Source organism: Diabrotica virgifera, chromosome 3 (assembly GCF_917563875.1).
Source record: "Diabrotica virgifera virgifera chromosome 3, PGI_DIABVI_V3a".
Taxonomy (NCBI): Eukaryota; Metazoa; Arthropoda; class Insecta; order Coleoptera; family Chrysomelidae; genus Diabrotica; species Diabrotica virgifera.
Window position 1 is genome coordinate 68,952,531 of NC_065445.1, and position 12,638 is coordinate 68,965,168.

Here is a 12,638-nt window from a genome sequence, read left to right on the forward strand (position 1 = left end):
TTAATCCCATGTTTTTGCATTTACATTTCCAAAGTTTTAGAGTTTGTTCGAGGTAGATCTTGAATAATGCCGGCGAAATACCCCTATTTTAAGCCTTTGATAATTTGGCATCCTCTGGATAGACCACCTCCAACTTTCACTCTTGCTGTAGTTTTGGTACAGGTATAATTGTTTCGTCGCCGTTATTAAATTTGCGCTTATAGTTTTCTCTAATGCTTCCCACATGGTAGGGGAGCCCAAGCGGGGATTTTTGCAGTTACTCGAGCGCGTCAGATTATCATATAGGGAGAAACCTGGTACCCTGCAGATGTACCTCTACCATATTGGTTCTTAACACAGAAAAGGTCGTTAAGGGGGACCCGAAAAATAAATCTATCCTTAAAATACTCGAAATTGTCAGATTAAGATAAGGTAAGTTAAGTACATGAAAAGAGTGTGTATTTCAAAAATCTGACGATTTGAGCAGGGCTTAAGGAAATGGGTGAATCAAAAAATTTCACAAAAAAAAGCGAATATTTCGCGAAATGAACGTCAGATCGAAAAACTAAAAAATACGTCTTCAATATTTATCAAAAATCTATCGAATGGTACTAAGCATGCCCCCTCCCCCCCACCCCCCATGTTGGAAATGGAAAATTTAATTAAAAACTGGAAAGTCCCCACTAAAATGGAAAATTTTACTTAACTTTTTTTGGTTTTAGGACCTAATAATCACAATCCAATAGGTCCCCATAACGCTCGAGTGACTGCAAATTTAGCATACTTTGCTCCTCTACCAACAGTTTGTTTTATGTAATGCTATCATACACAATTTTGCCGTGCCATATTTTATTAGCTCAGCCGGTATGTTCCTAGTCCTGGTGTTTTTTGTTCTTTAAAGATTTACATACTTCTTTTGTTGTTACTCATAATGGTGAGGATAAGATATTTACATTGCAGGTAGGTATACTGTTGTCTAAAAAATCGGCTCTGTCCTCATTTTGGAGTTTTTCAAAATACTCGTTCCATTGTTCCGGTGTAATTGCTGATATGTATTATTATTACATCTCTTTTCTTTTCCTGTCAATACGATTTTAATACTTTCCAACTTTCTGTACTTCTCCGTCCTCCTAAATATGTGTTAATCATGTTAAACTTTTGCTCCCAAGCCCCATTTTTCTTTTGGCATATCATTGTTCGCACTTAAGCTTGAAACCTCTTGTATTCTACCTTATCAGCCGTATCAATTATACGGGGCCCCCGACATTCACGGGCCCCAACGCGGCATGTCGAAACAAAATTCTATTCAAACAATTGAACAAAATATTCTGCAATTATTGAAGTTATACTTCTTTACCGGCGATAGAGGGTGATTTTTTTATATGTTAAAACCTATCAGCCCGGCGCATGCGCATTATAACTTTGTTCTGATTGGATGTTCAAATGGCATGTCAAAAATTATCCGATATGGCAGCTGTGGTTTGGAGGTAAAGGTAAACAAATGTATAATATATTAGTTTTATTGTTGTGAGGACAGAAACAAAAAAGTTTATAATATTGTAGTGACTTTTAAATAGTTTTTAAAAGCAACAGGTACGTAATAATTGTTAATGTATCACGGGTATAAACCTACCTGTTTGATCTGCCAAAATACATAGTATGTAATACTTTTATTTATATAATTTGATTACCATCAAAATTTCTATCAATATTCACCTAATATATTGGTTTTTTGCTCTATGTTTTGTTGTATTTTTTCAATTCTAAATCATTTCAATTCAAAATTAAAATAATTTGATCAATTTTCAAAATATCAAAATATCACAAGTTTAATCCGTTTAGGTAGTCGATCTTCGTAAATAATGACACATAGTGTCCGTGGCTAAGCGGAGAAGGCGAGTGAATTCCAATACCAACCGCTCTTATCAGCGCTGGTTCGAGTCTCAATAGAAACTTTCTTTTTTGTTTTTTTTTTTAATACATTTTATGATTGTAAGTATATTTATTATATAATTGTATTTTCAGAAAATACGTATTTAGTTAAAACAATTTTCGACAATTAATTTTCAGACATCATTTGTGGCTTGTTTAATGTGTTTGTGTGTGTTTTATTCTTTTATTATTTTAATTTTTGGCACTGTTCTAATAAAAATGTTTGAGAAGTAGTAAGTATAAATTAGTTTAATATTTAAACAAAATATAAATAAAAAGTATATTAATTTCGTTTAAATCATATAATAGAAGTATAACTTCTTACGTGCGTACAAAGTACACACACATTCTATTTCACTAATAAAACGCTTTGAAACAGTGTACATATATTGTTGGGATATCGACATTTTCGTGTAATTGATTCTTTATTATAAACTATATTTATGTACTGTACAGGTACCTATCTATTTTCTGCCTCTTGCGGTTCTATAACAACACAGGTTTTTTGTTTCCAAACTACTTCTTATTGTCTATTCACCGCTGGCTGTGTGAGACATTGTATAATGTATAATGCGAAATTGAAATATTTGTAATCGCTTAACATTTGATAAGTTGAAACATTGAAACACTGTATATTGTTTGCGTATATTTTCGTGTAATCTGTTCTTTATCTAATTGTATTTAGGTATATCTATTTGCCGGTCGCTCGCCGTTAAAGAACAGAGCTTCTTTGTTTTCGTTCCTTTTCAATGTCTATTCACCTTTGGCTTGAAAAATCTGAATCTGTTTTAAAACAATGAGCCTCAATTAAAATCTGTTTTTCAACTTTGGATTATTAGAGTTTATTAGATTTATTATTATTATCTATATTTGAGTGTTATACACTGAACTTGTTAATTCCTATTAATTCCTTATTATTAATTCCTATAATATAAGGTTGTATTATGAAATTTGCAATTTATTTAAATTTTGCAATATACAGGGTGTTTCATTAATAATTGGAAATAATTTAACGGTAGATTCCTGGGCTCAAAATATGTATTAAGATTTAACCCAAATCACCTAGTAGTCTGAAAATGCTTCTTACAGAAGCTAGAGCTTTTTGAAAAAGGCGTCTGGTAATTAGTTTTTTTTTAAATACCTCCAGAACGCTTCTATTTAGAGAAACCAAAACTGGTACGCCTATTTTTCTTTTTTTTTATCTTTAACTTTTAAGCCTTTTTGACACCGGATTATTAAATTGTGAGGCATTCTGGTAATAAAAGGTACTCTTGCTTTAAGTCGGTAGGATACACCGTTTTCTAGAAATGTCGATTTGAAAATTTTGTGTTTTTTAATGTGAGAAAAATTTTCAAAAAAACTATGAAAACAAAAAACGAAAACTGGTATGTTTATTCAAGAGATGAATCAATTTCATCAATTGCGAATTTCTAGTACCGATTATATGCGTTCATTTTGGGTAGGTCAACGATTATTTTATCGCATTATGTTTTGTGTCTTTAATTTTGAAACATTTTTGACACTGGATTATTAAATTATGAGGTATTCTAGTACTAAAAGTTACTCTTCTGTAGGTCGGTAAAATACACCGGTAAAATACAATCGGTTTTTTTTAATTTTTTTTAATTTTGATCAAATTTCAAAAACGAAAAAATTTCAAATCGATTTTTCTAGAAAACGGTGTATTCTACCGACTTAAAGTAAGAGTAACGTTTAGTACTAGACCACGCAATTTAATAATCTAGCGTAAAAAATTCTTAAAAGTTAAAGACAAAAAATTTATGCGATAAAATAACCATTGCCTACCCAAAGAGGACGCATATGACCGGTACTAGAAATTCGCAATTTATGAAATAGATTCATCTCTGGAAGATAAATAGCCGTACCAGTTTTAGTTTTTCTAAATAGATGTGTTCTAGAGGTATTTCAAAAAAACTAATTAAAAGGCACCATCTTCAAAGAGCTCCAGCTCCCTTAGGAAACCATTTCGGAGGTGATTTGTGTTAAACCGTAATATTTTGAGCCCAGGAATCTAGTTATAATATTTCCAATTATTAATGAAACACCCTGTATTGTTTTGTTTTATTTCATTATCTTTTATTTTGTAATAATAATGACGATTTGTGTAATTTCAGTAAACTGTATTTGTTGTTGTTTTTTTTTCCTACCCTTTGTACCTACGCTTTGTCTATAAAATTGTAAAATTTTCAGTGACAATAAAGTATATTTCTATTCTATTCTATACACGCGTTTTTGCTGCTTTTGTTGAACATTTTTTAGCACTATCCCATATCAGTCGTGGAAAAGGCCCCCGCGACAAACTTTGATAGGGGGCCCCTGTGGGGCTAGCTACGCCACTGGTCATTGTGTTAATAATCCTTGCGTAAATAATCAAAAGACTTATTCATATACTCGTATACATGATATCAATGATGTATTTTGTTATTTATATTTTAGAAATCATCTATTAAAATGGGAGAAATATTCTCCAGTTATACTAGATTGACAACAGTAATTCCAGCCAAATATAACTGGGCAGCTTTTGACGTACTCTTATTAATGACCATATGTACTTGTTTAATATGGTTTCTTCAACTAATTTGGAGCAGAAGAAGACTTTATAAATGCTCAATGGAAATGCCTGGACCACCAGGTTTACCAATCTTTGGATCATTTATGTTATTCATGGGAGACAGTTATGGTAAGGATTTTATCGCGATTAATACAGGGTGTCCAGAAACTTTCCTAACAAATGAAGATTCCTCAAATATTTTTAAGACAATTTAACCCAATTCACTTAGTCCGAAAATGCTTCCTAAGGGAGCTAGAGCTCTTTGAAGATGGCGTCTTGTAATTAGTTTTTTTAATACCTCCAGAACGCTTCTATTTAGAAGACTGGTACGCCTATTTATCCTCAAGCGATAAATCGATTCCATCAATTGCGAATTTCTAGTAGGTACTGCTCATAGACGTTCGTTTTTGGGTAGGACAACGGTTATTTTCTCGCATAACTTTTTTGTCATTAACTTTTAAGCATTTTTGACACTTGATTATTAAATTATACGGTATTCTAGTACTAAATAGTATTCTTACTTTAAGTCGGTAAAATAAAACGCTTTTTTTAAGCAGAGTACCTTTTAGTACTAGAATACCTCATAATTTAATAATCCAGTGTCAAAAATGCTTAAAAGTTAAAGACAAAAGAGTTATGCGATAACATAACCATTGCCCTACCCAAAAAGGACGCCTATGGCCGGTACTAGAAATTCGCAATTGATGTGATCGATTTGTCTCTAGAAGATAAATAGGCGTACCATTTTTCGTTTTTCTAAATAGAAGCGTTCTGGAGGTATTTAAAGAAACTAATTACAAGACGCCATCTTCACAGAGCTCTAGAGCGCGTCTTAATGACCTAAAACGAGCTTTAGCATGTGAACGGTCTTCAGTAAAATGTATGTAGTTGTAATCGCGCGTTTTCAAAAAGCGCGTTAAGCGCCTATCATGGAAGAGGGGCCTTAGCTCATTCCCCATATCTTCCGCGATTTTTGAAAAAACGCACACTCTTTTGTCATATAAAATTTGAAGTTTTCAGCATGGAATTGGAATTCGAAATTTGGTAAAATTTCGGGAAAACTTTTAGAGAACTATTCGGCAGCAAATATTTCTTGGGGATTTTTTGTCCGGGATTTTTTGTGAGGATATTTTGTCCAAAAATATTTGTGGGGATATTTTGTCCAAAAATATTTGTGGGGATTATTTGTCCGGGATTTTTTGTGGGGATTTTTTGTCCGGGGATTATTTGTCCGGGGATTTTTTGTCCGGGGTTTTTTTGTCCAGGGGTAATTTGTGGGGATTTTTTGTCCGGGATTATTTGTCCGAGGATTATTTGTCCGGACCCCCTAGCTTCCGTAGTTATTTTCGGACTAGGTGAATTGGGTTAAATCGTCTTAAAATTATCTGAATAATCTCTGCTCTTTGTTTGTTAGGAGACTTTCTGGACACCCTGTATAATCGTCTCTCTTAAAATATTGTTTTTCAGAAATATTTCAAAATATCTCCAAACTGTTTGAGACTTACCCAGGAGTATTTAGAGTATGGCTCGGGCCCAGACTGTTTTACGCCGTTTCAGATCCAAAATATTTTGAAATATTATTCACAAAATGTCTGGCAAAGGAACGACTTAACTACAAGGCAGATTTTGTAGTTGGAAAAGGCCTGTTTACTGCCGAACGTAAGTATGAAATAACTCTAATCCTGCGATTTGAGTACTAAATGAAGATAATCGCCAATTAATTCTTCAAATATTTGTCTAGTATCGGTAGATTATTATTAAAAACCAGGTATCAACCGAATAAAGAACTAAATTTACTCAAAACTGAGAAAGCCGTAGGGGTCAATGTTATATGCGTGGAGCACATTAAACATTTTGGCCCCGTGGCAAAAAGCTGGATTTTATGCTTGTTCAATAACTGCCGAACGACATTCCAAATCCCAAAACTGTGGAGGAAAGCAAAAGTCATAGCTTTACTAACCCTGAGAAAGACCCAGAAACGCCATATAGTTACTGCCCTATATTGCTTCTCTGCCACCTATATAAGCTATATGAAAGACTTATCCTGCACCGCTTAGAGAAAGCGGTTGACTTCAAGAACCTACAACAGCAAGCTGTTTTGAGCCATGGGAAGACCTGCACCAGCCAAGTTCTAGCTCTGACGGAACACATCGAGAACGGATTTGAAGAAAAAAAGATAATAAGCCCAGCTCTCGTCGTCCCAAGCGCCGCGTACGACACCATCATCCACAGAAACTTACCTCAGAAAGTCTAGGCCATTCTTAAGGACTACCAACTCGTCAAAATAGTGGTATCACTACTGCAAAATAGACGATTCTACGTGAGTCTTAAAAGAAAAAAGTCGCTGGCAAACCAAAAAAAACGGCTTGACTCATGGTAGCGTAATAGCACCTATACTTTTCAAACCTATACACCAATGATCAACCAACGCCAACTTTTACTAGAAACTTCTTACTTCTTTGGAAGAGGTCGAATACAAATTGAAATTGAAAGCTGCATTGAATTTGATGTCCAATTATTATGAAGAAATTTCGCTAAGACCAAATCCAATCAATACTAAAGTCTGCGTTTTCCACCTTCAGTCTCGAGTGGCCAAAAGGAAACTCAACATCACCTGAAATAACACCTTGCTAGAGCACACCAAAAGGCCGATATACCTCGGAGTCACACTAGATCGCTCTTTAAACAGGTTTTACTGTGAATAAACCACTTGCTGATGGCAACAACAAGCTTTTAAGGAAACTTAGCTCTAGTAAATGGGGCGCCAAACCCCCAATACTTAGATCAACAGCGCAGGCTCTATGTTGCTTAACAACGGAATACGCATGCCCGGTATGGAAGAGATCTGTGCACGCCAAGAAAGTAAATGTACGTCTGAACGAATCTTGTAGACTCATTACCGGCTGTATGAGATCAAACCCTTTGGATAAACTGTATATAGCTTTAGGCTTCTCAGATCCTTACTACCGTAGAACGGCCGCGAAATCACCGAAAGATCGAAACAAACCTTCAACAACCGCCCCCCTTTTTGTACACGAACCGTATCTTTGTAGACTGAAAGCAAGAAAACGTTTCCTTAGCGCCCTGCTAGACGAACCACCGAAACCACCACCATATTATCCACTATCATAAACTTCACAAAGCGGGATTTCAAGCGAGTAATCAACGTGAATCATGTTGAACCGGTGTAGCACTGACCAAATTAAACCATATTAAATGGGGTCACAATGGCGACAAGTGTAATCATCATGCAACCTCTTCCGTCCACTGCTGGACATAGGTCTCTCCCATTTTTCGCCACTCTCCACGGTTAATTTTTAGACCTATTGTTGAAGATACGTTTTTTAATTCTTGTAGCCTTTGTTGTGCTTCACCCAGATCTTCGGTAATAAGTACTATATCGTCGGCAAAACGCATATGATTGAGCATTTCTCCCCATCTATTTTTATTCCTGTATTTTCCCTCGTTAGCATTTTAAAGGCGTATTCGAGGACCGTTATAATTTAGGTGAGAGAGTATCGCACTGTCTCATACTTCGCTTGATATGAATTTCTCTGGTGGTATCATGTACCTAGTTTTACACGTATTGTGGCGTTTTGGTACAATGTTTGTACTAACTTTGTAAACCGTTAGTCTATTCTAGTATTGTTCAGAGCAGTTATAATGCTGTCTAATTCCACGGTGTCGAAGGCTTTGTGAAAGTCTACGAAGATAAGTACCAGTAATCTGTTCTATTCTATCTATTTTTCTATTAAGGTTTTTACTGTTTGTAGGTGATCGTTTGTTCCGAATTTTGAGCGGAAGCCAGCTTGTTTTCGGGGCTGGTAGAAATTTATTTTTTTTTCTAGTCTTGTCGTAACTACATATTTGGGTAAACATTTTATAGATGTGGTTCAATAAGCTGATTGGTCTATAGTTTTCTAAGTGCGCCTTGTCTTCTTTCTTGTGTAGTAAAATTGTCACTGCATTGTTCCACGATTCCGGTATGCAACAATTTGTTAGACAAAGGTTAAACAAAATTTTTATTTTGGTTGAGAAGGACACGTCCGCTCATCTTTATAGTTTTTATTAAAACTCTATCTTCTCCTGGTGCTTTGTTATTTTTCATTTTCTTCATCGCGTCCTGGATTTCGCTTAGTGTGATCTCTGGCATGAGCTCTCTGGTTGATAACTTTGCGTGATGCGGTGGCATCCAAGTTCGTTTGGTCTTCTCTTTGACTTGTGTATAGTTCTTGATAGAAGTCTTCAACTATGTGTAGTAGTTCTTCTCTATTTCATGTTGGGACTCCTTATTTGTTCTTTAGTTTGTGTATTTCACATTTTCCTTTGTTTAGCCCTCTTCTCAGGACTTTCAGACTTTTATTCTCTTCTATAGTTTGGTGGACCTTTTCATTCTTAAATTTCCTTAAATCTTTTCTTATAGCTTTTGATACTTCTTTATTTATTTTTCGCAGTTTTTCTTCGTCAATGCTTTCGTTTCCTTTAATTTTTCTTCTAGTTTTACTTAGGCCTCTCGAATAGCTTCTATGATATTTTCATTTAGGGCATTTACATTATTCGTGCATTCATTTTGTTGTTGGTTATTATTGATATTGTCTTGGTATTTATTAAGTCTAATTTTACTTTGGCTCTTATACCATTCTATAATCGCTGCCTGAGGTAAATCTATTATATGTCATTCCACGAATCTCGACAACGAATATATTACCAAATATTACTGTGCAAAATATGAAGAACGAAAATGAATTGAAAATTACATTGTTGTTTATTGGAATAATTATTAGAGCCATTTACTTTCGTACTTCTTATGTTGAACAGTAAAATATTCGTTGTCGAGATAATAAAAGAGAGTCGTATATTCGTTGAATGACCCATAAGCACTGTGACATCGTTGAATATATATTTATTGTCACTGATTATGTAGTCTATCTCGTTTCTGGTGCTGCCATCTGGGCTTTTCCACGTCCATCTTCTCTGGTCTTTTTAAGAGAAGAAACTATTCATCTGGTATAGATTTTGTTGTAATAGAAATTTTATTAGTGTTTGTCCACTCTCGTTTCTGCCTTTGGATCCAAATTTACCTAGTCCTGTTTCCTGTTCATCCTGCTTTAGACCAATCTTTGCGTTAAAGTCGCTGCATATAATCGTGTAGTGTGTTGGTGTTTCTTTCATTGCCGTTGAGATATCATCGTAGAAGTCTTCAATCTGCTCATCCGGATGATCTGTTGTTGGAGCGTATACCTGAATAATCTTTGTTTTATACCTTCTATTTAGCTTTACGATTAAATATGCTACTCTTGTGGATATGCTTTTTGTAATTACTTTCTTATCTACAAATCTTTTGTGTATAAAGAAACCTACTCCCCCGATTGATTCGGTTTCACTACCTATACTGTAAAATATCTGCCATGATTTTAGTGTTGACAGGTTTTCTCCATGTCGCCTTGCTGACTCTAATGATATCCCAATTTATTTTTGACATCTCGATTTCTATTTCGGTGACTTTTTCTTCAGATAATATCTGGCATTGTAGTACAAGATAAAGAGTGTTAAAGGTTTTTTCGTCTTTCGCGTCGTCAGTTTTTTACCCCCAACCCCCCTTCCCCCAGAATTCTTGGGACAGACTGGTAAATCAGTGTGTAAGATTTTCGACCTCTCGTTATACTCACTTGGGCTACATCCGATTTTGTTTTAAAATCTGACATCTTGTTGAGAGGTATTTGCCTTAAAACACCAGGCTGGCAAGGCGGGTTGGCGAGTTTTTAATTCAGCCGCTCATTGTGACTACCGACGCTGTTTAAAGCCGCCCGCTCCGAGTCAGACGCTTTTAGGATTGTGATCTTATACTATCCCTAAAATCAAGGGTTGCCATTCTGCCAAGATCCGCCATCTTCGCCGTACCGAAAGTATTCTTCGTCGCCTTGGATGCCGTTCTGTACTTCATCCGTGACCCTGGCCAAGGGACTCTTAGCAGGTGCTAACTTCCCGGGTCAAAAAGCTCCTGGAATCTGCGGAGGGCAGGGATTGATTCTGTTTAATATATATAGCTGTATAGCAGCGTAGCAAGGGGCTGCGTGCTAGACATGACATGGCTAACTTCAAGCCAGTCAACATGGTTGTCACTTGCGTCACTTGTATGATTTATTGTATGTAAGATGTTTATTAAGTTTTACAAAAATATAAGTTTCCTCAGTACTATGATTGTTTGACTTGTAACCCATTAAATAAAGTAGATTAAACATGGCGCAGTCAAACAGCTAGCTGGGTTACAGTTTACAGTCGAAAAGCTAAGTTTATAGCAACTTGTACACGAGGTACCATACATAACCTACAATGGCAATGAAGGGAATAAATGTAAAATTACCACCAGATTTTGACCTGCAGGATCAAAATGCTGCAAGCGAATGGAAGTTCTGGAAGACTAGTTTCGAAGATTATTTACTAGCAACGGGACAAGACCAGTCAGCAGATAAAATGAAAATGTCAATTTTAAGAAATATAATTGGGGCTGAGTCTGCCAAAATTATGTCCACATTCGAGATCCCAGAAGCCGAAAATAACAAGTATGATTTGATGATATCACTAATCGATAAGTATGTTAATCCAAGGATGAATGAATCATTTGAAAGATACAATTTTATCATGAGGGTCCAGAAAGAAGGAGAGTCGTTTGAGCAGTTTCTTACTAGTTGTAGACATTTGATTCGAACATGTAATTATAATGAAATTGATCCAGAAATATGATTCAATTTTAAAATTAGTAGCTTGTGCATCACGAAATATGAATGATAGTGAGATAAATTATAGTCAGACCGAGAAGGAACTATTGGCAATTTATTATGCTACTCAAAAATTTCACAATTTTATTTATAATTTTGATGTTGATGTTCAATCAGATCACAAACCTATAATCTCCATTATGAAGAAGCCAATTTCCAAAATTGGATCAGTTAGACTCCAACGTTTAAGGCTTAAACTTCTCAAGTATAGATTAAATGTATATTTTGTTCCTGGGAAAGACATACATTTTGCTGATATGCTATCTAGGTCCAGTTTAAATGTAGAGACACATGACCCAGAAATGTTTGAAATGGTCCACTCAGTGAGTAAGCATTTACCTATGAGCCAGGAAAAGCAATCTGAGTTAAGACTAGCTACTAGCCACGATGAGGCATTGGCAGTAATTTTTGATTTTTATTACAATGGGTGGCCAAAAGAAAAAAATGTTCCTCAAGTGTGTAAAAAGTACTATGGTATAAGAGATTCACTGTATTTTGAAGCTGGCATCGCATTCATTGATGACAAAATAATTATTCCGAGAAAACTTAGGCTTGACATGATAAAATTGCTTCACAAAGGCCATATAGGAGTCAGCAAAATTATAAACAAAGCCAGGAGTATATATTATTGGCCAGGACTTAATGATGATGTGACAAACTATATAAAAAAATGCAGGATATGTGAGAAATACAGACCAAATAATTTTAAAGAACCAATGATGCCTCATGACATTCCCAGACTAAGATTCAATAAAGTTGGTACAGACATTTTAGAGTATGGTTCAAAAGCATATTTAGTAATTGTAGACTATTTTTCGCATTGGTTGGACATTTCAATATTAAAAGATAAAACCTCCAGTTCAGTAATCAATTCATTTCAAGATACTTTTAGTAGATTTGGATATCCAGAAATTTTAATTGCAGATAATCTACCATTTACTTCGGTAAAATGTAAAAATTATTATAGAGAAAAAGACATAACAATTATGACATGCACTCCACATTACCACCAGAGTAATGGACTTGCAGAAAAAGCAGTCAATATAGGCAAGCAAATTTTAAGAAAGAGTAATGAGGAAAATAATGATTTTAGAGATTTGGTGATGGAATATAATAATACCTGCATAATAAATATTGATGCATCTTTAGCTCAAATTTTACAGAGCAGGATCCTGAGAGGACAATTACCAACTACAGCTAATAAATTAGAACCTACAATCCAGAAACAAGTATATAAGAATTTATGCAAAGAAAAAGAGAAATTACAAGTACGTTACGATAAGACAGCAAGAAGAAAACCAGTAGAGTTTAGAAAGGGAGATAGGGTAGTAATAAGAAGTTCAAAAGATAATTATTGGAGTAAAGCAATTGTGTTA

The 12,638-nt window shown here is 35.0% G+C and overlaps 1 protein-coding gene across 1 annotated transcript in view; it reads left to right on the forward strand.

The window, feature by feature from the left end:
* LOC126881116 (cytochrome P450 4C1-like) overlaps positions 1 to 12,638 on the forward strand; it is a 75,370-nt gene that overhangs the window by 25,364 nt on the left and 37,368 nt on the right. The window contains exons 2-3 of the mRNA XM_050645170.1: positions 4,369 to 4,612; positions 5,951 to 6,142. Coding sequence (XP_050501127.1) covers positions 4,384 to 4,612; positions 5,951 to 6,142 — 421 coding nt within the window. The 5' untranslated portion in view covers positions 4,369 to 4,383. The remainder of the gene's footprint in view (positions 1 to 4,368; positions 4,613 to 5,950; positions 6,143 to 12,638) is intronic.